General features: G+C 44.7%; 1 protein-coding gene across 6 annotated transcripts in view; it reads left to right on the plus strand.

Annotated features, from left to right (window-relative positions):
- The window catches only part of Flnb (filamin B), a 148,140-nt gene that overhangs the window by 96,953 nt on the left and 25,354 nt on the right, over positions 1–25,833 (plus strand). For 3 of the 6 annotated variants that reach the window (XM_003480081.5, XM_013143874.3, XM_063257339.1), the window contains exons 19-31: positions 3,813–3,930; positions 6,484–6,746; positions 7,637–8,234; positions 9,390–9,563; positions 10,648–10,810; positions 11,558–11,718; positions 15,302–15,469; positions 17,251–17,374; positions 18,374–18,530; positions 19,506–19,695; positions 21,494–21,741; positions 24,660–24,731; positions 25,439–25,541. In XM_003480081.5, the coding sequence (XP_003480129.1) occupies positions 3,813–3,930; positions 6,484–6,746; positions 7,637–8,234; positions 9,390–9,563; positions 10,648–10,810; positions 11,558–11,718; positions 15,302–15,469; positions 17,251–17,374; positions 18,374–18,530; positions 19,506–19,695; positions 21,494–21,741; positions 24,660–24,731; positions 25,439–25,541 (2,539 nt within the window). Of the gene's footprint in view, positions 1–3,812; positions 3,931–6,483; positions 6,747–7,636; positions 8,235–9,389; positions 9,564–10,647; positions 10,811–11,557; positions 11,719–15,301; positions 15,470–16,374; positions 16,474–17,250; positions 17,375–18,373; positions 18,531–19,505; positions 19,696–21,493; positions 21,742–24,659; positions 24,732–25,438; positions 25,542–25,833 lie in introns of all 6 variants that reach the window. The other 3 variants (XM_063257340.1, XM_003480082.5, XM_003480083.5) reach the window with 3 other exon arrangements.

A 25,833-nucleotide genomic window follows, 5' to 3' on the forward strand; every position in this document is an offset into this window, starting at 1 on the left:
TCTTTTCTTGTAGAACTGAAACTCATTTTATTTGTTTAAAATTTTGTTTTATTTCATGTTCATACTGCAAGAGTTTGGACACAGACATCCTGACAAAGAAGTGTAGACTTTCAGGAGTTACACCTGACACTGTAAACTATCCTTCCAACCTGTGGCGGTGCGTGCATGCTGAGAAGCCCGCTGTGTGAGACTTGGCCATTTGTAGGATGAGCAGGGTGATGCTGGGCCCCTCCTCCTGAGTACTCCCAACAAGGGGTGTGGTATGAATGGGGCATGGGTGGCTGTTCCTGTCTTTGGGGGCTACACATCCTCAGAGATCACATCTTCTCTGTGAGAATTTTTTGGGCTGTGTAAGGAGCTCTGTGGTGCAGGGTCTGTGTGTTGGTCTAGAAACTTGGCCTTGCATCTCCCAGCTTGCTTATTCCTGTGCTTTTGAGAAATCCTAACAAGGGATTCCTTATTAGTGTTAGTAAAATGAATACTTCTGTTGCTAGACTGTCCTTTTCTCAGCAGCCTGCTCAGTGGTAAGTAGGTAATTATTCTTTTGCTGATGACTCTGAGGGCTGGTGGGGCCTCAACATTACAGTATCTTTCTGCCCATTCTCCATGTTCCTTGGGAGAAGGTACCAGAAAGCTACTCTCATGCACACTGACCATGGTTTTGCTTTATCCTCTATCTGTACACCTTTTTGTGTTTTGCTGAGCTGTTGGTAAGTTTGGGGCAGGATTTCCCCCTGAAAGGATAGGGGAACCTGTTACTTGGGTTACTCCATGGTCCAATGCATCAGGTTTTTTGATGGTAGCAGGTATGCAACATGAGCAGGAGCCTACCTCTTGGGGGGTCTGTTTGTTCAAATGCAGATGTATATAAAGAGCTGGGTGACATCTCTGGGTCAATTATTGCCTTTTGTGTGAGTTTCACAGTGCTTCTTGGATTTTCATTTGTCATATATAGCAGGGTTATTTGCTGTTCTTCACATTTCTTTATGTCAGGGAAAACAGGCAGCTCTTGTCCTCTTGGAGTGTTAGTTTCCTAACAATAGGATGTCATGTCCTACGAGCATATTCCCACCCTTGGCCCCAAATAACAGCCCTGGCACCATCAGTGCCCTGAATGTGTTAGTGTGTAAATTAGTGATTAACCCATGTAGAGCCTTGCTTACAACCAGAGTGGTCTGGGAACACCATAAGGTTGGCATGTCTCCCTTCTCCTTTGAACCCTTTTTCTGAGGAGCAGCTGAAAGCTTAAGATCAGGTAAAGGGAAATATAGCAGTTAAGTTGTGTTCTTGGGTATGATACAGAGGTTTGGGTCTGTTGGAGTGTCATCTCCAGCATGGCAGGAAGTGGCCTTCATTGAGGACTGATGCCTGTGGTGGTTTTAGGGAACAATGGGCTAGAACTCTCCAGAAACAGCAGTTTGGTGTTATATGTGGGCACGTACTACATGGGGTGGATGCCTCCCCACAGAATGCTGTGTCATTCCCCAGCCCCTGATTGTTGGCTTTTGTTCCTTGAACCCAGCCAAGCTGCTGATGGGTCCTGGTGGGGCCTGGAGCGATAGCTGGCAAGAGCTTCCCTGCCTGAAGTGGATGAGTGATGTGTGGCTGGTCACACACAGTGCTCAGAGCTCTTTTTGCTGTAGATGAGTGGACATGTTGAGTTGGAGCTTAAGGACCTTCCAGAGGTCAGACAGAGACTGATTTTATAGAAAGGCAATGATTTTCCTGAGGACTTTGCCTTTGACTATCTGTGGCCTCAAGTGGCTTAAAGTTCTCAGCCCAAGACCCTCTTTTGAGAAAGTTTGAGACAAAGCTGGTTGCAGCAGCTGTGTGTGGTAGGAACCATTAGGAATCAGGTAATCCTCGTGTTACCATGGCACCCTCAGGAAACTGCGGGAGCTCAGAGAACCTCATAGAACCGCAGTCTCTGCCTAGAAATGTTCTTTGTATGGTGGCCTGGGCTGCTCACAGAGGGTCTGGGGGACAGGGCACTGGTGGTGGCTCTTCTGTTAGGTCCATGTGTGCCTGTGTTTTGCTGAATAAGGGTCAGGTCTCAGAAGCATGTAGAGTAAAACTGTCCTGAAGCCAGTTACCTTGTGGCGAGATGGTGCAGGTGGCCTTCTCCTCACAGCCCTGTAGAGACCTGCAGAGAGAAAGCACAGCCTATCCATTGCTTATCTGGGCTTGGGGTGTGGACTGGAAATGCTATAGGCAATGGGGGCGTTAAATCTCTGAGGTTTTTTTTCTTCCCCCATGTTAGGTTATTTAAGATACAGTTAATTTCCTGAGTTTTTTGTTGATTTTGTAACAGGTAATGAGAACATACTTTCTTTTATGGGATAGAAGGCTTAGCTGGAAGAGGATTTTTCCTTCTTTCCTTAGCACTTCAAGAAATGGCCAGAAAATTTCTGGGGGCTGGGGAGAAGGTATTTCCAGGACTCCTATTTAGCCTCCAGGCTAGCTCTGAAAGAGTTAGGGCATTGGGGCAAATTGAGGAGTTGGCTTGCTGGGAATGCCCAGGTGGGTGAACTCACAAATCAGTCTTTCATTAAACAGTACAAGGAGACCTTTCCTGTCTCTTGGCTGGCTCTCAGCTCTGTTGAGTTTGATCTGTGCACATTTTACCACGAAATGCTGTATACTATTGGTTTTGTATGTAGTGGTAAAAATTCTGGTAAATCAATCCTTTCCTCTTCACTGATGCCAGCCACTTTTTTTTGGCTTCCCCTCTTCTTGATTACAAAAGGAATGTGAGGGGGGGGGAGACATATGCCAAAAGCCACATCCATTCAATACTTCTTTATCAGCAGGGGCTTTCAGCAGGGCCTGAATGTCAGTAAGCGTGCTGTGTGGGGTAGGGGATCAGCTCTCCCTCCATGTCCCTTAAATTGTGCCTGGACAGGGCAACCCATCCAGACACCTCCTGTCTCTCACAGACAGAAGCTTTCTTTCTCTCAATGAATATATTATCCTCTTACAATAATTAATTAATTATACCTGGACAAGTGAGGTGAGGGGACCTTGATCTTTTGAGTGGCAGTGGTTTTCATAAGTCTTGCCTTGGAGGAAGGGGACTTGGTAGACTGTGGAGAGAAGAATCCAGCCCAGAACCTGTGGGAAAACTGCAGTGGTGTGCATAGCTGTGGTTCCCTCCTGAGCCCCCAGGGCCACCAGCAAAGGGAGCCCTGATCCCACAACACAGTATGCCTCTGCACCTGGAGCTTTTCTTTTCTTCAGTGGAAACAACAGTGAGATACTGCAGAAGGAAAGAAGAAAGAATGGCTCTACTTCTGTTGAACTACTGCAAATACCTTTTGCATCCTGTTGGCCTGATACTGTTGGGCAGGATGTGGAAAAACTGGTTCTGTTTGTTTAGTGGCCTGAGGGCCAGTGGCTGTGGTTGGCTGTGTGTATCGAGGGGTGGTGGTGTGGCTGAGCAACCAGAACATAGGTAAGGAAGTGCTCACATTTCCCAGGTCTGTGATGGGGACCAGTTCCTTTAAGCTTGCTGAGCCATCTCTTCCTATCTTAGAAAAGTGCGAGAACAGTAGGAAATTTGCCTGAGGTCTGTTTTGAGGAAATACCTAAAAGCCCATAGCACAGTACTTGCCATAGGGACCCTCATTAAGTTGTCTGTATGGTTATTAGCTGCTCTTACTTGATTTGGACAGTGGTCAAAAGCATAAAGAAATGTGTCAGTGCTTTCTAAATCCACCATCTCCAGGAGGAATGAAGGGTCTAGAGGGTGGGTTTAAATGCCACATTAGTGTGCCGGCAGCCAAGAGTGTACTCTTTCATTTCTCTTGTTCCAGGGCAATATGCAGGTTCTGGTGACTTACGGTGGCGATCCTATCCCTAAAAGCCCTTTCACTGTGGGTGTTGCTGCTCCACTGGATCTGAGCAAGATAAAAATCAACGGGCTGGAAAACAGTAAGTGTGTGATGGAAAGGAGGTGGGCCATCCAGGACCAGCAAACATGCTGCTCTTAGTATTCCTTCAAAAGATGGGATTTTCAGGAAGCAAATCTGTCTTAACAAGATTTCAGTTAGGCAGACATGGGTTTGAAGAAAGGCCGTGTTATGAAATAATCCTGTGACCCATCTGCCACTTAGCCTCACCAAGACTCGGTTTTTAATTTGTTGAGGGGTCAGGGCAGGGTGGTAAAAAACACACATGGGAGTATTGTGAAAATTAATGAGCTAGTAATTTAGGGGCTGGCGTGTAGTCACCCCTGGATAAGTGCTAGTATTGCTGTGGGAAGTTTCCCTTAAGCTGAAAAGCTGGGGCATATTCTTTTGGATGAGTTTCTCACTGTGCCAACTCTCCTGGCCATTTGAATCACATCTAAGTTGACAATGAGGCAGAAAAGTCAAGTCCCTGGCACTCAGAAATCACAACCACAGTGTACCTCCCTCTCTGCCCTCTGCCCCTATCCCAGTGTTCCTTTAGCTTGTTAAGAATCTTATCCACTCATATCATTTTGTAAGTTTTCAGGGTTTTTTTTTTTTTTTTTGTCTTTTTCGTTTTTATCGGTACCAGGGATCGAACTCACGACTGCCTGCTTGCAAGGCAGGCGCTTATGTCGCTGAGCTAAATCCCCAGCCCCAATTTTCAGGGATTTTTTGAGACAGGGTCTCACCACATAGTTCAGTTTGAATTCATAGCAATCCTCCTGCCTCAGCCTCCTGAATGCTGGGATTACAGGTATGCACCACCATGCCCAGCTCAAAAAAAAAAAAAAAATTTTTTTTTTTTTTTTGTCTTTTTTGTCTTTTTGAGACAGAATGTCTCTATGCAGTTTGGGCAGCCTTGAGCTCACTCTGTAGCCCAGGCTGGTCTCGAACTCGCAACCATCATCCTGCCTCAGCCCCTCAAGTACTGGGATTATAGGCATGAACCACCATGCCTGGCTTCAAAATTATTTGTATTGTGGAGCATTTCTAATATACAAAAGCAAAGAGTAGTGTCATATGAATACTGATACCCTTAACACTCAGCTTCAGATGTGCCACGATGCCCATAAAATTATTTTTTATATAAGTAAGAAATACATACATCCATTTATCATTTTAAAAAACTACAGTTGAGTTAATTCTGTTACCCTCCACTTCTCCCCCTTCCTAGGGTTGACCAAAATTATCATTTCACTTCCCCCTCCATGTTTCCTCTCTGCATCTATACATACAGGTGTGCCGAGTAGAAAACATTCAGCAGCATTAATCTTAAATTATCCTGCTGTACCCACCCATCAGTCTGCCTTTTGAAGTCAGCCATGTGCTTTGAAAATCACTCACACCTAGGTCCTCCCCTTGTTGGGAGGACTGGATGTACCTCAGTGGTGCACATGTACCTGTCACAGGGCCACCAATCCAGCTAGGCAAATGCATGGCAGTTCTCCTGTGCACTCTGTCATGGTTCCTCTGGGGTCTCAGTAGAGCCCTTGGTGAGAACTTTTATTGACCTATGACCCAAAGTACCACTTGTGAACAAGCTAGCTGTCAGAGTCTGCAGAGTGAGAGCTTAGGGTGTTGGCTTTTGTGGCCAGAGCCAGGCAACTCTGAGCATATGAGTGGTCACTGCTCAAGTGTCACATATCTCCTTGCCACTTCTCCCCCAATTCTCTGAGAGATTTGACTTCTGAACAGAGAAAACAGGATGCCAATTAGGAAAAGCTTCTTTCCCTTGGGGACCCCTGGCTTGTGGTCCCTCAGTGTTCCTTTTGGCAGACCCCACATGCCCCCAAGTCAAGATTCCTGGGTTGTGTGCTTTTGTTTTGGTTGAAGTTCTTTCCTTGTTTTCATCAAGTGTAACATTGTTTCCTACAGTTTTGCTTTGCAGATATCTTTCAAAAACCATCTAAGTCCATTCTTAGGACTTGCTTCCTAGCCCCTGCCTTTACCAACCCCTGGCTTTGGTCTGCTGGTTGGCTAAAGAACTGAATTTTCTGCCAAGAATTAGTAGATAACACATGTACCTGTATGTCTGTTTCAGTATGAGGTTAACATAAAAAAAAAAAAGTAAAGAGAACAGTATCAGATAAAACTTTCTGTCCAGAAAAGCATGTCATGGAGTTAGATAAATTAGGTTTGAGTCTTAACATTGTGGCCTGCTGGGTATGTCTTCTTACTTTTGACACATTAACCTCTGTGAACCCATTTCCCCATCTACTGCTGTTTATAAACAATAAATAAATTATAAATGAATTAATAATAAGTAAATTGTACTGAAAAATCAAAGAGGTATATTTGTGCTTGTGTATAAAATAAATTTAGTAAATGATAACTATTATCTCTATTTATTATTGTTTCTGTGCTGATTGTTATTATGGCTGAAGTGCTGATTATTCTTAATCTTGCCTTTGGTCCTGTGTATCAGTTATTGTTTGTTGTGCGGGTGGGGATAAAATTCCACGTCCAGATAACTCCTTTGTTGATTCTTGCTGACAAGGGATGGCTCCTCACTCTAGCTTGTTCCCTTTCCCAGGAGTCGAGGTGGGGAAGGATCAAGAATTCTCCATTGACAGCCGGGGGGCAGGAGGCCAAGGGAAGCTGGACGTGACAATCCTGAGCCCCTCTCGGAAGGTCGTGCCGTGCCTGGTATCACCCATGGCAGGCCGTGAGGGCAGCTCAGCCAAGTTTATCCCTCGGGAAGAGGGGCTGTACGCTGTGGATGTGACTTATGATGGACACCCTGTGCCTGGGAGCCCCTACACAGTGGAAGCCTCACTGCCCCCGGATCCCAGCAAGGTCAGCTTTTGTTTTTGTTCCAGAACTTGTCTCATTGTCATCAAATAAGACCCCACAGTCCCATGGTCCTGCCTGGCAAAGACCTTTGGAAAATAACTTGTGATGAATATTAGTTCTCAACGGTTGTCAGTGGGAGGTGTCTGCTGGACTGGTGGGACACGCCTATTCCTCCTTTCACTGGCTGTGAGATTTTGGTGAGGGATTCCCTGTCCCTGAGTCCTTTTCCTTCATTTATTCATGCAATAATGGGACTTGCTTTAAAGTCAGCTTATCAGGATGAGGTAAATGTGAGTCTGATTGAATTTGCCCTAGAGAACCTAAAACAATAGGTGTATCCATCATTATTATCTCTTCTATTATTCTTGACTCCAAGGTATTTCCAGTGATGTGTGAGTGGCTTGAATCTACAAAGTTGTCTCATTTGTGGACTCGGATGAATGCTTCATCTCTTCTTTTTTAAAAACAGCTTAACTTTGACTACACAGAATTTATAGGGTGAGGCACAGCAGCCAGAGCTGCATTGAAATTCATGAAAGCCCTTCTGTGTTTGGATGTGTTATTAGGTCTCAGGTCTAGTGCTGTGGTTCAGAAGAGCCAGGATTGGGGAGAGCTGCCATCCCCACGTACTCCTGCCCCTGTGCCAACAGCCATGCCTCCAACCTGTAGCTTTCAGTTGAGGGCTCTTGAGTTATTTGCCACTTGTAGCATTGAGTGCATGTGTGTGCCGCTCAGTGAGGTGCATGTGTAAGAAAAACAGGCTCCGGAGGAAGAGCCACTTAGCTGAGGTGCACTTCAGTGGAAGTTACAGTGGTGGGTGTGGACAGGAGGGCTGGCTGAGGAGCAGCACCCAGCTTTGGACAGAATTTGACTTCTATTTTCGGTTGAAATAGGTAAAAGCACACGGGCCTGGCCTTGAAGGTGGCCTTGTGGGCAAGCCAGCCGAGTTCACCATTGACACCAAAGGAGCCGGAACGGGAGGTCTGGGCCTAACTGTGGAGGGTCCCTGCGAGGCCAAAATCGAATGCTCTGACAATGGTGATGGGACCTGCTCTGTCTCTTACCTTCCCACAAAACCTGGGGAGTACTTTGTGAACATTCTCTTCGAAGAAGTCCATATACCTGGATCACCATTCAAAGCCGACATTGAAATGCCATTTGACCCAACCAAGGTTGTGGCATCAGGACCTGGCCTGGAGCATGGCAAAGTGGGTGAAGCTGGGTTCCTTAGTGTTGATTGTTCGGAAGCAGGTCCTGGGACTCTGGGCCTAGAAGCCATCTCGGACTCAGGAGCAAAAGCTGAAGTTTCCATTCAGAACAATAAAGATGGCACCTATGCAGTGACCTACATGCCGCTGACAGCTGGCATGTACACGCTGACTATGAAATATGGTGGTGAGCTTGTGCCACACTTCCCTGCCCGGGTCAAGGTGGAGCCTGCTGTGGACACCAGCGGGGTCAAAGTCTTTGGGCCAGGCATAGAAGGAAAAGGTAGGTCTTACTCAGAAAGGGAGTGGGGCAAGCTGGGATTTCAGGGCCACCAGAGACTCACAGAGCAGAGCCTGTAAACACAGCCATGTAAGGGGACTGGGAGAGGGTATAAGAATGTATTTCCCTTCCTCATGGAATCAGGACCTAAGGTGGAAGTGGCACATTGCCTTTCCAGTGGCAGCTCAATCACCCAGCTCTGTTTCTGTTTCTCTACTGGAAATGGTGCCCAGTATTGTCAGCAGTTTTTCTAGTTTGTGTGGGAAAGCCAGAAATCTTGATTTTTTTCTTTAATATGGAAGCAACATATTTTATTATTGACACTTCACTCAAAAAAGTTTAAAATGTGGTGCTGGCTAACACTATATGTGCTATGGAGCAGGACTGTCACACTTTAACTTGAATCCCCATTGTGTGAGTAATTGTGGCTGCTCTAGAACAGGTTGTCAATCAGAAGCCAACACTATACTAGAAGAGAAGAGGTGGTTTTGGTATTTGGCCCAGACTACCTCAGAATGGGGAGAGGGCCTTGTGCTTCTGTTTCTACAGTACAAAGGAGGAATAGTTTATATTGGCTCCTGGCTACAAGTAGTCACAGTCTATGGCTGGCTGATCATAAGACAGAAATGGCATGTCTGAGGAGAGCTGCATAGGTTATGGTAGTCAGGAAGCGAAAAGAGCAGGAGAGAAAGAAGAGAAGAAAGAGAAGAAATACAAATCTTTGAAGCTATGTTTCTGCCTCCTCCAGACAGGCTCTACCTTCTCACACAGCATGTTCAGTTATGAGCTCATCGTGAACCAATCCATTGATGAGGATTACTAGATCCTCTAGTGATCTAGTTACCTTCCAAGAGCGTTATCTCTGAACACATAAGCCTCTGATGGACATTTTTGATATAAAAATAACAAAACTAATGTTCCTGATTTTTTTTTTTTTTCCTGGTACTGGGGATTGAACTCATGACCTTGTGCTTGCCAGGCAGGCGCTTACACCACTGAGATAAATCCCCAGCCCTTGTTCCTGATTTTGAAACTCAGAGAAACCAGTTGTGTGCTATCACTGAAATTAGACTTAATGTGTTCCAGAACCTCAGTTTTCAAGTTTGCTTCTTTGTCCAAGGTATTGGTGATGTTTTTATCCATGTGCTTGCTCTGTAGATGTATTTCGGGAAGCCACCACTGATTTCATGGTTGATTCGAGGCCCCTGACCCAGGTGGGGGGTGACCACATCAAGGCCCACATTGCCAACCCCTCAGGAGCCTCCACAGAGTGCTTCATCATGGACAATGCTGATGGGACCTACCAGGTGGAGTACACACCCTTTGAGAAAGGTGAGTAATCTTCTCTTTGGCTGTGACACTTGTTCAGAGCTTCGCTTGGCTCTTTCCTCCCAGTGGCTTATGCTGACTGTGACCAGTGTGCTGGGTCTGTCTCAGTAGACGCATAAGCAAAGTGACAGGGCATTGTGACAACTCCTTCTGCAGCAGAGCAGAAGGCCCAGTGCTTGGCCTGTTGGCTTTGTGTAACAGATGAAGGTTAGGAAGTCAGATTGTGGCATGTTGTTCATTTGTGCAATTTTTGTTGTATATTAATTTCTTTCTTTGCTATTATAAATTATAAAAATTTTTGATAAATAAAAAAATTACAGTCTCATCTTTTTGTGCTATCTGAGCGATCCCTATATTCTGGTACACTTTTATTTAGTTTCTTCAGGGCTGAGGATATAGCTCAGCGATGTAAGCGCCTGCCTGGCAAGCACATGGTCCTGAGTTTGATTCCCAGTACCAAAAAATAAAACTTACTTTGTTTCTTTGAATTGAAACTTTCACACTGAGCTATATCCTCAACCCTTTTTTTACTTTTTATTTTGGGACAGAATCTTATTAAGTTTCCAGGTTATCCAGGCTGGACTCAAACTTGCTAACCTCTTGCTTCAGCCTGTCAGAGAGATAGAATAACATGTTTTCAGCTCATTTGTGGGTGGGTATCTTTTTTGTTTAATGAATTTCCTGTGGTATATTGGTTAATGATGGGATGGCATTTTCACAGGTCAGGATAGTGTGCTTCAGACGACTGACTTGACTGTAAACATAGTGATGCTTGTTCTAGGTGAGCTGGGGCAGGTATGTGACTTCCAGGTGAACAGAAAATATTAAAAGACTGTATTTTTAAAAAATTGAATTGTGGCCAGAGATATAGGTGAGCAGCATAAGCACCTGCTTGGGAAGCACAAGGTTGTTAGCTCAATTCTCAGTACCCCCCCAATACCCCTAAAAATAAAGTACTAACCATATTGATTTTTTAAAAAAATCTACTTTTTTCTGATGACAAAGAACAGCACACACTTGATTCTAGATAAAACCGTGAACTAAAGTATCATTGCCCACAAACAGATGTTTCTGTGTGTTGTTACAGGTGTCCATGTTGTAGAGGTGACATATGATGATGTGCCCATTCCCAATAGTCCCTTCAAAGTGGCTGTAACTGAAGGCTGCCAGCCATCTCGGGTCCATGCTCAAGGTCCTGGATTAAATGAAGCCTTTACCAATAAACCCAATCTCTTCACCGTGGTTACCAGGTAGGCAGGCCCTGGTTCAGTGTGTTGAGTAACTTTAGGTAATTTAACTGCCATGGTGTCCCTACTTTGGTGAGGAATGTTTTTATGATACTTAGACATTTTCTTCTTAAAAATTAAAGGCGTGGTGGCTCATGTCTGTAATCCCAGCACTCAGGAGGCTGAGGCAGGAGGATCGTTGCGAGTTCGAGACCAGCTTGGGCTACAAAGTGAGCTCAAGGCCAGCCTGAACTGCATAGAAAGACCCTGTCTCAAAAAGACCAAAAAAAAAAAAAAAAAAAAAAAAAGTTACAGAGAAACCAAATGTACTTACAAACCTACCATAAAGCACTTGATAATAGTCATAAAACTGATGAGCAAACTAAGACTAGATGGAAGCTCTTTAATTCAAAAATGCAGAAATACATTACCAATCTCATATGTACATGAAATTCTGTAAATACTCCCTTGACTACAAAGCAGACTATATGTGGCTCAGTAGTAAGTAGTGTGATTGCTTGGCATACATGAGGCCCTGGGTTTGGTCCTGAAGGCAGGGCTGGGAAGAGACAACAGGGCATTATATTTGCAGTCTTAGTGCAATTAGATAAGCAACAAATAAGAGACAAGTGTTAGGAAGGAGGGGTCAATCCTGATTTATATTAGACTACTGAGAAATTCCCTTTGTGAGAGGTGGTGTCATGTTGAGTCAGACAATAGGTGGAACAGCATGGACTGTGTGTATTTCACTTTCCCCCTAACCCTTTCCAGAGGAGCAGGAATTGGCGGCCTTGGTATAACTGTTGAGGGACCATCAGAGTCGAAGATAAACTGCAGAGACAACAAAAATGGCAGCTGCAGCGCTGAGTACATTCCCTTTGCTCCAGGGGATTATGATGTTAATATCACATATGGAGGAGTCCACATCCCTGGTAAGTGTCTCCTGGATAGTCGAGAAAATAACCGATTTTACATGAAAACAGATTTGGTTTTGCTTATCTTTCAGATATTTGTAACAGCTTCAAGAGGAGAAATTCCCCTACACTTCTATCTCCAAGGATGTAGAATCCCAGTAGAATTAGTAAAATGAAACGATAGTTCGCATGTTGGGGGACCTTGTCCCTGATCAAAAGGAAGCATAGTTCTTTACAAAGTTGAAAACTCCACCTTACTTTGTGCTTAGTTCATAATTACCTTACATATGTATCCTGTTTTCTTTTCCCATTGACAGAGAAATTCTTATTTATTTCTATTTAATGATGTGCCATATACTTACATTAAATAAACTTCCTCAGCCCTGTACTGTTGACATTTGGGGCAAAACAATTTTTAGTTACGGAAGGCTGTCCTGTACATTGTGAAGTATTAGTGTCATCATCTTCTGGTCTTGTCCCTCAGATGCTTGTAGTAAATTCCTTCTATCCATGTTTGTTTGTTTATTTATTTATTTGTTTTTTTGAGGCAGGGTCTCACTGTGTGGCTCAGGCTGGCCTCCAATTTGCAGCAGGCCTCCTGAGTACTGGGATTGTAGGTGTGCACCACCATGCCTGGCTTGCTCAATCCTTGTTTATGACAGCCAAAAATATCTCTGGATATTGCTGTATGTCTTTGGTCACTAAACCACCCCTGATTGAAAACTATTGCTTTAAGGACTGAAACCATTAAAAAAAAGAATACATGTTTTAAGAGAAATCCTAAATGTAAATATAATTTAAAGAGCAAAATAAAAGATAGATGATAGGACACAGGGAGATGGTCTTTGTGGAGATAAGAAGGGGATCTGGGAATGGGAGATGTTGAAAAGCAGAGAGAGGAAGGGAAGTAGACATGATTCAGATGCCAGTTCCCCAAGATGAATGTATTGTAAACATATACTCATGATAAAAGAGAAAAGTATGACTTAAGTAGTGAAGCATCTCCACTTTTGTTTCAGGGAGAAGAATCATCACAGGTTCTAGTCATATCTGCTTAATAGAATGATCACACTCTCACACACACACCACTGTGTGAGCAAGGGCAAAGGATAGGCTTGTAGGTGTGTGCTGTTGTGTGCAGGCTGGTCCTGGTCCAGGGATTTGGGGGCTATTTCTGTGGTGATGGTCACCCCCGCAACGTCCCCCCAGTCCCAGGAGTGGGAAGCACCTCATTTACTCACGGAGCTCTTCCCCCTATAAACAAAGGCAATGCTGAGAGAGGAAGGGACAGGCTGAGAGGCTCTTGGTTGGGTTTCTGGGTTGACTGTCAGGAAGCTATTGATCACACAGCTTTCCTGATTCTGTTTTCTTTCCTTTTGTCACATGAAAATGTGCACACATGTTCATGGTCACCATCTTTCTCTCAAACTGATCAGAAAGCATTGACTTTCAGTTCCAAATAATTCTACTCACAGTGACAACTTTCTCATAAAATGTAATACATGCAGCTTATTCAATACAGGTTTTTAAAATTACTATAATTACCAGTCTAGGAGATTTCACCCAAGGGCCACCCTGACAAAGCTCCTGCCTCCAAGAAGCTTGCTGTCTAGCATTTATGTTACTAAATGCCTAGCATTTTATAACTCATACTTGTGGAACCAGAGCCAGGTGACAGAACAGAGCCTGTTTTGGAGGTTTACTATACCATTGTGCTGGAATGGGAGAGAGTCAAGTGTCAAGGCTGGGCAGAAAGCTGTTGTCAGGAGAGATGCTGCGGTGCTCCAACCATATAGGCAACAGGAGGGATGTTTTGACTCTTGTGAAAATGCTGGATTCCATCAGCTTTGGAATTCCCCTGCAGAAGGAATGAGAGTTTGGGCCTTTGCTGGCCAACCTGTGAGTGAAACTCAAAGGGATATTTTTGAGTACCATAATAGATAAAGACTCATTTGCAGTTTTGCTTCACATGTAGATGGTGTCTCTTTGTTTCAGACTCTGTTTCCTTCCAGAACTGAATGCAGCTTCTCTTGGAAATTCCCCCCAGTAAGTCAGGGTAATGCTACAGCTGTCCCAGGCAGAGGTATTTATAGAAAGGTGTTGGTTATTGTTTTTGTGTCAGGCTACTTAGTTAACTCATGAGATACTGAAACATTCAGTGACCTGCTAGCTTCTAATTTGTTTTATTAGGGACTCTAGGTAGTTAAAAATGAGCCAGTTTCTTGACCTCAAACATACCTCTCGTGGTATTATTTAAAACTATCTCCTGTCGTACCTGTCATGGCTTATTGTTTCCTACGGTGGCCAGCTATAGTCTGGTGGTAAAGGTGCCTAGGCCATTGGATTGAGTGGGATTCAGAGCATGTCAGGAAAAAAGGGTGCTGTGACTAGTTGGTGATATCTGCCTGGAGATAATGCTTGGCACCTGCTATCTTGGACCTAAATTTATCAGAGCTTTATGTGTTGCTTTGTGGCTGCTCTCATGTTGAGTCCAGACAACTTTCAATAGTGGTGTCAGTATAAAGATTGGGCTCAGAAGTAGTCTGTGATCATCGCCCATTGACATTGAAGTCTTCAACTGTCCTTGTGTAAAATAAAGTTTGTTTTTGTTTCCGTAAACCCCAGTGTGATGGGCTGTGCTCATCTTGGTCAGCATCAGTTGATGTTATAAAAACAGCTGTTTTTAGAAAGCAAGGGTCTCAGTTCTTTGTGTATGGAGATCCTTGGCAGTGACTTCGCAACCTAAAGCCTGGTGTTGGGCATACTGGGGCTTCTGTTTCTGAGGGTTCTGGCACAGCCTTTGTTTCTTTGTTTAACACTTTTCTCACAAATACTGACCTTGCGTTCTCCATATGTCATCAGCTTTTACAAATGAGAGGCCCTCTGTGTCTCCCATGAGGTCAGCTATGCTGTAAAACCATAGCTTACTCTCACAAGAAGCAAGGTTTCAAGTGATGACTAAAGAACCAAGATGGCCGTATGGGGGCAGGAGGTACTGCCTGCATTTGAGGGGATAGAGTCGAGGAGACACTTAGGGATCATTTGTGGGACAGAAGGTTGGATATAGGCTGCAAAGCCTGCCCTGCCCTGTCCTCCCTGCTCTTCTCCAGTTTCCTCCCCAATGCAGTTTTCTCCGTAAGATTCTGTCTTTTCCCTTACCTCTAGGCATCTGTACACGCTGGTCCCTTTACAGGAAGCATCTTTCCATCTGCTTCCCCTGGGTGACAGCTGTTCCCTCTGTGTCAGCTTTTATGTTCCTCCTCTGGTCTTCTACAGACTGGGCTCCCTGTCTCCTGAGGGCCGCACCTTGCATACTCTTAGCAAATTTTCGTAGAATATTAGAGCAGCATGCTTCCTTTGTCTTCCTGCACTGAGTCCCTTGAGGGCTGCTGGCTACTGTGGGTCCACTATCTGGCACAACACCTGCACATAGTAGGTGGCAGCTCTTGTAAGTGATGAAATTGCACGGCTACCCACACAGTGAGATAGGAGCTGCCTGAAGCCAGTGCAATCAGGGTCGTAGAGCAGTGGTACCATCTGACTGTGTGCAAGGCAGGACTTCCATTGCTCTGTACTCAGAGGCCCATGACCTCTTTTCCAGGTAGCCCATTCAGAGTTCCTGTGAAGGATGTCGTGGACCCCAGCAAGGTCAAAATTGCTGGCCCTGGCCTGGGCTCTGGTGTCCGAGCCCGCATCTTGCAGTCTTTTACAGTGGACAGCAGCAAGGCTGGCCTGGCTCCATTGGAAGTAAGGGTAGTGGGCCCACGAGGTGAGTACATATCCTGCCTCCCTACCCACATTCACCACTCCAGCAGGACAACTATGACCTAGCCTAGGCATTTTGCTTTTGATTATGATTGTGAGCTTCAATTACATTTCTTAAAATATTTTATTGCTCCATCATCTAGCTAAACATTAGAAGGTCCTGCTTAAAAGTAGGCAGGCCTGTAATTTCTCTAAAAATCTGTCATATCTTTCCTTGATAACATAATCCTAGATTCCTTTTTATAATTTGAATTTTTTAAGTAGCTAGTTGAAGCAAGTAGTATTTGGGTTGCCATATGTAATGTAGATCTGACTAGTTTATTACCTGTTTTAACATTTGTGGGGTACCTGGTAGCGGTCTGGATGTGGGGATCAGAGTGGGTAATTCTCTTGGAGGTGCTGCATGTAAAATGTAGAAGAATCTCTGGGAATGCCAGGTATATCCCAGTCCCCTGGAGTGAGTCTCTTGGAGGATGGGTTTTATTGGCAGCTTGGAATTGAGCACTGGTAAGGCTGGAAGGTCATTTGGAAACAAATTCCCTTTTTACCTTTTTTGGTAAACAAACACATTTTCTTTTTTGCATGTCTAATTTCTTAAATAATCTGGATTTTTCTTGTGTGATGTGTTATTGACTTCTAAAAGTGGCCAGTAGAGACTTCCTCCTTTGAAGAGGAACCTTCTCTTTAATGGGGTTCAGTGGGAGGTTAAGCCCTTTGAAGCTCAGGGCAGAAGTGGTTTGGGGGAAATGAGATCATAGAGCTGGAATCTGATTCTGTGAAATTTCTGAACCTCAAGATGTGTGTGTGTGTGTGTGTGTGTGTGTGTGTGTGTGTGTGTGGAGGAGAAACATTACTTAGCTATCTACCTCTATTATGGAGGATTTACTAGTAACAGCCTTTTAATTTTAACTGATGAGATGGATTCCCAGTCATGGCGCAGCCCCTTAAAAGCCGTTTCTTTAAAGGTGTTCTTTAAAGGTGACCCTAAGGGTGACTTTATGGAGACAGGTTTGCATTTTCCCATTAGCTGCTGCTTTAAATTATATAACCTGAATGCTTCTTGCCTCTAAAATTGGTATGTATCTGCCTCATCTTCTTTGCTTAATGAGCATGCAATGCTTTGATTAACCTGCCTTGTCATTGACCCTTCCTTGACCCTCATTTCAGAGCTGGCATCTGAAATCTGTCAACCCAGAACATCCCTTGACTCTGCTTCATGTAGTCTGTAGCTGTCCCCTAAGGCATCACACTGAGGGGTCCTTACTGTATGAGATTTTTCACTCTTACCTGCCTTGCATCTTTATGTGAGTGTACTGTCAACATAGTGGTTTTTGCTCAAAGGTGGCCACAGTGTTGACTGGCCATCCCACTGGTTAATGTTTGCTGTTCAGGGTTCTGAATTGTCTGGCGCTTTCTCAGCTCTGGGGTGAAATTGTCACATCTTAAGCATGCTTAACCAACTTGTAAGGATGTAGTATGTCTGTGGCATGCACCTTTACCTTGCACTGTCCAGCCGCAAGCCCAGGGAGTCTCCCTCATCATACTCTAGGACAGACTGAGTGTATTGTAGCCAATAGAAAGCTAAAAGAATCTGGGGGTCATTTCTGCTACCATGAATTGGGGATCCTGTGATTTCTTAAGCCAATGATTATCCCTGCTTGCCTTTATGTTACTCATCAGGGGAAACCAGTAGCTCTTAGCGATGGATATGGTCCTGTTTCAAATTCAGCCAAGGCTTGTGTGAAGAAGCCAGGAGTCATTCAGATCTATCCTTTCTGTCTGCAGGCCTGGTGGAGCCCGTAAATGTCGTGGACAATGGGGATGGCACACACACAGTGACCTATACCCCATCTCAGGAGGGCCCTTACATGGTCTCAGTTAAATATGCCGATGAAGAGATTCCTCGGAGGTAAGTGCCTTGCAGCTGAAGGATGGGCCCAAAGCAGCTTTGAGCCCGTGCACCTGCAGGGCTGACGAGTATGGCTGTGATTCCTCGTCTGCTCGTCCACTTATCAGCAGATATTCATTCCCCAGGACTTGCCTGACCCATGCATGTGTTGTCATACACTCAGCTTGGTGTTTGTGGTTCTGGCTCTGTTGTTCCCTACTTTCATCCATCCTTAGTTTAAAGGCAAGCTGTAATTAAGAAGGTAGATGTCTTTGGAGAAACAGTATACTAGCTTACCTTCCTTTTGATGACTTTCCCAGTCATCAAATTTTTTAATCAGAAAATTCTGATTAAAGCAAAGGTGTTTCTCACTTCACCTGACAACAACATTCTCAAAGGATACTGGGTAGCAGCCTTGTTTCCCCTTTCATATTACTATATAAAAATTGTACATGAATTCTTTACCTCTGGATCCCCTAAAAGTTGTTTTTTAAAATAAATTATACTTTAAATTGAAAGTTTTACCCATATTCCCAATATATACATTTCATAAGGAGATTGACACATATAACTGTAGCTGTGTAAAAATACATAATTTTAAAATTACATTTGTAAATTGCTATACTAGTAGATCAGGTACCATATAATGCATACTAAATATAGAGTAAGAGTAAAGCTAAAGGATGAGATGAGATAAAATATTGAAACTTGATGGGGCTGGGGATTTAATTCAGCCATATAAGCGCCTGCCTGGGAAGTGTGAGGCTGTGAGTTTGATCCGTGCTACCAAAAAAAATTAAAACTGAAGTTCCCATGTTCTTTCCATTTTGGTGACCATTGTCTTGGCCTAGCAAATTGGCTTAAATGTGTTCAACTCCATGTTTCTCAAACCAGTTTAGAAGTCCTTCTTCCTCAGACTATGTCTCTGTAATGCATTCAGGTCCCAGTCCCTCTGACAAGTGAGATGGAGCTGGGTGAACATATTATTTTACTGACCAGGGTCTGGGTGTGTCTGTCAAGTCCCTTTAAGGTCAAGGTCCTTCCTACATACGATGCTAGCAAAGTGACTGCCAGTGGCCCTGGCCTGAGTTCCTATGGGGTGCCCGCCAGCCTGCCTGTGGAGTTTGCTATCGATGCCAGAGATGCCGGGGAAGGCCTGCTTGCTGTCCAGATCACGGTAACTAAGTTATTTTCTGGAGCCAAACTTACTAGCAAAACCGAACTTCCTGGCCAGGGATAAGTACAAGGGTTTTAATAACCCGTGTCTGACAAGTATTAGATCATCAAAGAGTTAGTATCTATGAGGGAGAATAAGCATATGCCCCTGAGAGGTCTGAGGGTATAACTCTAGGTGCCACTTTGTGGTGACTGTCATGTATTTTGCTTTTACAACTCTTGTCTTTTTACTTTTAAGTGATTAAAATTTCCTCTTGGATTAGTTAGGACCTAGTTGGATTGACTATCGTAGTAAACCCAAATGAGGATGGGTTAAACACAAGGTTATTGTCTTGGTAAAGAATTCCAGAGGTAAGCTGCCTGCTGCTCTTCAGCTCTCCTTTTCTGTCCTATGGTGTGGCTTTTGTCTTTAAAGTCTCCTCATGGACCGTGAGGCTCTGGCTAGCGCTTTGGCCATTGGAACTCTGTGGCAGGCCAGAAGAAGGGAAAAGGCAGAAAGGAAAAAGAAAGCTCCTACCAATCCAGTTCAGCTGTCTTAAGCAGCCCAGTCAGAAATCGCTCATAGATGTCTAGCCCTCTCATTTGGTAGAAGTTAGTGATGAGTCTCATGGCTATACCTGATGGCAAGGATGCTAGCACAGGAAGCTGTGCATTCACCCAGCTAAGAAAGAGAGTCCTGTGAGCAAAGGTGAACAGGAGAGTGGATGTGGGGCTTGTGTGCAGGAGCCACCGCTGTGTATGTTCCTTGTCTGAGTGCACGAGGAGCTAAGACAGTGTGTTCCCCTGACAGACCATCCTGGTACCATTGTCTGCAACCCACTCTTCTGCTTAATGAATCTAGACTGTATTAAACTGTCTCTTTTGTCTCCTTTTATTAGAGAAGCTAATCAATGTACAAAGTATATCAAGATTTTTCATGAATGGCTCCCGCATGTTAACAACACGATGGTAAGTAGCATTTCTCTGTGATCCACAGGACCAAGAGGGAAAACCCAAAAGAGCCACCGTCCACGACAATAAAGATGGCACATATGCTGTCACTTATATCCCTGACAAGACTGGACGCTATATGATTGGGGTCACTTATGGGGGAGATGACATCCCTTTTTCTCCTTATCGCATCCGAGCTACACAGACAGGTGATGCCAGCAAGTGCCTGGCCACAGGTGAGTGCAGGTGGTGTCAGGGTCATAAAATCAGGCTCTGGTCCTCTCTACGTGAACCAGGCATGTTTCTCAGTGTTTCTGATCTTTGGTCACACTTAGATTGAAGATCTTTAGGAGGTTGGTGGTGATGAGGGTTCATATTCAAGTTTTATCTGAAATGGAAGACTGTTTTACAGGGTTATTGCAAAGATTAAATGAAGGTCAGACAAGAAGAATGCTGAACACAGTGCCAGGTGCAGAGTAGCTATGACATCACTTCTGAAGTGGGCACATTCACTGAGGCATCAATAATGAGGATGCCCATGAAAAGAAGCAAATTTCTGCCTTCATGAATAGGTGATTCAGTTCTTCAAGATTCTTTCAAGAGCATTTTCAGGTCAGCATCAGAGAAACACATCAAAGGATCCAAGGATCCAAGGTTTTCCTCAGGAGTTGTCCATGGATAATGGAGCCTCACTGCTCATTCAGTTTCTGAGATGGGGCTAGTTGACTGGCACCAGCCTTTTAGTTTCTCTTTTTTTTTTTGGTATTGGGAATGGAACTTACAACCTCAGGCTTGCCAGGCAGATGCTTATGCCACTGAGCAAAATTCCATGCCGACAGCCTTTCATTTTCTAAGAATAGCTCCTGCAGCTTGGGGGTGTGGCTTAAACAGACCTCAAAGCATGAATCCCATGTCTGAAATGAAACAGATTTGCTTGCTTCTCTTAAAAAAGGGAACCCACCCTGGGTGTGTCCTTATGATTGCTCTGTTTAGCTCTTTCTGTCTGGTCTGTGGCAAAAATTTGAGAGTCATGAGTGGAATAATCTTCACAGCATGGAGGTGCCCGTGGGCTACACCCTTGGTTTTGTTATTTGTCTTCCACAAACTCCAGTTTTTTCTTCTTCTGCTTCTCATTGTCTGAACAAACGTTGTTACTGCTTGCTCTAGCTCCTAAACTTTTTTTGATTTTTTTTCAGTGCTGGTGATGGAACATAGGACTTTTGTACTGAGATATATACCCAGCCCTTTTAGAAGTTTTTGGATTTTGAGACAGGGTCTCACTAAGTTACAAGCTTGCCATCCTCCTACCTCTGCTGTGTCTTACACTCTTTGTTTACCCATATGCTTTTAGCTCACACTTTTCTGTATTCTGTGATTCTTGTATTGCTTCTACGTAAGGAGGCACGAGATGGACAGAGAGATGGACAGACAGACAGAGAGATGGACAGACAGACAGATAGACACTAATCATTGTTTAGGGAGAGGTAATACAGATATCCTTTCAGTTTTTCCTTTTCAGGAACTCTGTCAGTGCAGTAACCCTGCGTTATAATTCTTAGAACCTTGGAACAGACATGCAGCAGGATACTCGGGAGCAGCTGGTTACATTTTCTGTAACTCAAGTCTATCCTCAGCATTGCCATGCAGGCTGTGCCATGACCTCTGTCTTCCCTGGTAGATGATTAGCATTTGAGAGGAGCAACGGTACCTTTCTTCTCTACATGTGCCTGGCACTTGAGAAAATCTGTCTGTTTACTGAAGACCAGAGACCTTCACCCCTCATAGCCTTGGATGTAGGCAGATGGGGGCCAACCTCCAGTGGGTACTGGGGAGCACCCAGGCCTACTGATGCCCTTGTTTATTGAGGAACGGAGGGCCTGCTGTCTTGAGCAGCACCTCCCAATGTGATCTTTAGGGTATCCCCCTGTGGCAGCAATTAAAAGTAACATAGCACAAACAAGTATGATTTGTTCTTAGGCCAGGAGGACCACGGTGTCCAATGCTTCCATTATCATCTCTTGAACTTTTTTCCAGGCCCTGGCATTGCCCCCACTGTGAAAACTGGTGAAGAAGTGGGCTTCGTGGTGGACGCCAAGACTGCTGGGAAGGGGAAAGTGACCTGCACAATTCTGACCCCAGACGGCACTGAGGCTGAGGCTGATGTTATTGAAAATGAGGATGGCACCTATGACATTTTCTACACGGCCGCCAAGCCAGGGACCTATATCATCTATGTGCGCTTTGGTGGTGTTGATATCCCCAACAGCCCCTTCACTGTCATGGTAAGCAAAGTCCCTTCTCCAGACTCTACTGCTGGTATCAGATACAGTGCAGTGGCCAGTTGTTGAACCCTGGCGAAGGCATCCCTTATACATAGCCTTGTAGAGCCTTAGCTTAATCTCTAGAAACACAGAGTCCTTTGCCTCTTGGGGTATTTAGAGAATCTCATTGGTGACCAACATTTCTCATGATAAGAGACTCAGGCAATGTCCTAGCTTATGCCCAGAAAGAGATATTTTCCAAAAAAATGCCCTTTCGTAAAAGAGCAAGAACAAGTGACAGTTTTTACTGTTAGTTCTTCCTGCATACTGTCTGTTAATTGATTGGAGGAGAGGGTGTCTTGATGGCCTTTTATCAGTAGACTTGATTCTGATTATCTCAAGATTGAAACTGCCTTTGTGATTTGGCAAGATTAATTCTTTCTATGTAAAGGGGAAATACTGTGTCTTTTGAAGCTAAGAATGCCCGAAATCGGAGGAAAAAATCCAGGTCAGCCTATAACTAGTGTTCTTAATACCCCTCCCCCACCACCACCCTTGGGAGCCGGAGAGTAAATGAGGGTATAACACTGAGCTACATTGCCAGCTCTGTTTACTTTTTATTTTGACATAAGGCCTCGGTAAGTTCCTATGTTGTCCAGCCTGGGCTTCAACTTGTGATCTTCCTGTCTTGGTCTCCCAGAATGCTGGGGTTATAGTGAGATACCACTGTGCTTAGCTTAAATTTTCAGTGCTGGATGATTTTTAGATCTTCCTCTGATTATTAAGGGTTCATCTTACACCAGGCGGGAAGTAGGACCTTAGGAGAAGTACCTCTTGTCATGTCAGACACATGTCACCGCACATTAGGACTCTCAACAAGCCCCCTTGGCAAGTGGCTGCCAGCTCTCTTCCCGTGCCTGTGGCGGTGCAGGGGCAGACATGCTACACCATGGGCTCCTAGGCTCCTGATAACCACACCGCTGACAAAGCACCTTTTAATTATTTCTTCATGTGCTGTGGTAGAAAAGGATAAAAGGTTCCTTCCATTCCAAACAGAAGCTCTTCAAGGACTTTCTTCCAAATAACCTGCAATCTACTATAGCTTTTTTGCCTTTCTCCCTAAATGTTAGTTTATCAGTAAGTATCATGGCAGAGGACTGGATGCGGCTCATTTATATCTCAAGTATGTAAACACTTGTCAACTTTGGATGTTTTCCATTTGGGACTGTTTTTCTCCTATGGGGAGAAAGCAATGCAGCTAGAGAGTTTTATGTCCTTCTTTACAGAGAAAGTCACGGTTGTGGTTTATTGAGGTTTGTTTTGGTTTTTCTTTTCTTTTCTTTCTTTTTTTTTTTGTGGCTACCATGAATCGAACTTGGGACCTTGTACTTGCCAGGCAAGCACTGCCCTGCTGAGCTATATCTCCAGTCCCTGTCTTGTTTTTCTGAGACAGGGTTTTGTTAAATATTCTGGGCTGGCCTCAAATTTGCAGTGATCCTCCTGCCTCAGCTTCCTGGGGCTGAGATTACTAGCATGTGCCACCATGTCCAGCTTAGTTGTAGTTTTAAGAGTCCGTTTATGTCCAATAGTGACTTTGTTTTGTTGATTAGAATTGGGCAGACCACCTCTGGACAAGGTCATGCCCTGTGATCCAATAGGCTGGGTTTTAGAACTCAAGTGCCATAAAGGTCTGAATGAGAAAGGTAGCGTCAAAGTATTGGAGATCATTGGAGCAGGAGGGTCAGGGGCTTGAAGGGCAGGCTTCCAAACTCTCTAACCACTGCTGAAGATAAAAGACAGAAAGGCTTTGCGCTAGATTGGAGTGGCTTTCTTTTACTCATTTCCGTTGGATGAATTTCTTCCTTCCCTGTGTCCCTTTATAGATTTGAGACCAAAAATCTTTGAACACCTGACACTATTGATAGCAAATATCTCAAGGCACAGTCAAGTGCATCACACTCACAGCACATAGAGACAAGCAGCTTACCTGCTTGTCAACTGGAAAGTCTTAGATAGGCCGTAGCCACGCCTTGTAAGTCTTTCCTCCTGGCTATTGTGGCCCTGCATTAGCCCCAGTCTAAGCAGCCCTAGAAGGCAAGGTCAGGGCTGTTCCCAAGGCAGCAGTTCACGCCGCCTCCTGGTAAGCACAGCCCTTTCTGCTGATACTGCTGCACAGAGAAGGAGTTCACTTGAGCATGCAGGCAGCTGTAGCAGAAGCCCTCAGCTTCTTGGTCTTTGTTGTGGCAGAGATGAATGGTGAGAGGTCCTCTCCTTATTGAATCTTTGGGTTAATAGCATCATGTTTAAGATTTTTAAAAAATGAATTTTTAGAAAATTTAATAAACCATTAACCCCTGAAAACATTTATAAAGTTTAAAAAATCCTGATTTTTGCCTCCTTGCTGCAGAGATTGAGTGGTGTCAGATTTTCCCCGCTTATACCACCCACACCTAAGTTTCATTCACGAGATCATAATGTGCCTGTTGTTTTTGCTTCTTTCCTCACTGTGTCGTGGATGGATATCCTTCCATGTTAAGTCTCAGACTTTACCATTTTTTGGAACAGTGGCTCAGTGTCCCCGGGACAGTCATACCATGATTTATTTGCCCAAGGTGGATATTAGGTTGTTTCTATCTGTCATGACTGCTGATAACTCCAGGAAAACTACTTGAACACATCACTTACCCATGGAGTTTCTTGCCTGCATCACCTGCTTGCAGGAAGAAAGATTGAGGCTCCAAAGGACACGTGCACTTGACATTTGGAGAGAGGAGGCCAGCTTGCTCTGCAGAAGTGTAGGATGAATCTGCCTGCCCCTGAGAGCTAGGGCTCTACGAGGCACTGCAATGTGGATGAGCTAGCATCAGGTTGTAGAATCTGTTGAATCACAATATTCCTCCAATGTGATTCCCAACTAATCTCCATTTGCCACCAACCAGGCCACGGATGGGGAAGTCACTGCCATGGAGGAGGCTCCGGTAAATGCATGTCTCCCTGGATTCAGGCCCTGGGTACACTTTTTTTTCCCCTCCTCCTTGTGCTCATGTTTCTGTGTTTACCTTCATTTCAGATAAGCTACCACCTGCTTCTGGGGTTGCTTAAGTCCTCTGGGTGACCTGGTCATTGGTGTGTTCCCACTGATCTGCCCTTCACAATGATCCCGCTTTTTCTGTAAGACCCCCCCTTTGCATCACCATCATGCTCCATGAATCGCCAGCCGTCATGCGTGCGTCCATGCTTATTGTAGTTTGTCTTCGCAGCTACAGAGCAAGGTGGACAGCTATGTGCAGGTCAGCTGCTGACTCAGCTGCCATTTGCACATTTGTTTTCTGTTCAGGGTCAAGGCCACCTGCTGCTGCTCTCTGCCACTTAAAATGCACCTTCTTTTCCAGGCCACAAGCAACTAAACCTTTTTAGGTGGAGCCTTTTGGGACTTAGACATTGCTGTCTCTCTTTTCCACTTTCCCATGGGTGCTGCTGGGAATTTTACAAGCAGATTGCCAAATGATTTCTAATAATTGGTCAGTGGGACTTTTCCAGTCTTTTAGGTTCTGCTGTAGGTCTGGGGCCAGTTAGACAAAGCCAGTACCTCACAAGTGACCTATCTATAAATCCTGGCTTCTTTGGCTTGCAGAATTCCCAGCAACTCTGCTCCTGTAGCTTCACCAGCCCACATTATTGTCTGGTTCACCCAGTGACCACTGCTTCCTGTTTTTAGGTGACTGAAGAGGCCTATGTCCCAGTGAGTGACATGAATGGATTGGGCTTTAAGCCTTTCAATTTGGTCATTCCATTTGCGGTCAGGAAAGGGGAAATCACAGGTAAGCCTGTGGTCTTCTCAAGACCTGTGAAAGTGCCTCCTCTTCCTTTCTTTCTCTCTTTCTGTGACAGGGTCTCACTGTGCAGTTCAGTCTGGCCTTGAGCTCGCTTTGTAGCTCAGGCTTGTCTCGAACTTGCAACGATTCTCTTACCCCAGGCTCGCAAGTGCTGGGATTACAGATGTGCACCACCATGCCCAGCTTTCATCCTCCTCTCTTGCACTGGCATGCCAATGGGCCCTGGGGAGGTGGCTGTACTCCTCACTCAGTGCTCCTGGTTTGGGCTCTAGCAAAT

Source organism: Cavia porcellus, unplaced genomic scaffold (genome assembly GCF_034190915.1).
Source record: "Cavia porcellus strain 051 isolate PalLab524CR breed Dunkin Hartley unplaced genomic scaffold, mCavPor4.1 scaffold_10, whole genome shotgun sequence".
NCBI classification, from domain to species: Eukaryota; Metazoa; Chordata; class Mammalia; order Rodentia; family Caviidae; genus Cavia; species Cavia porcellus.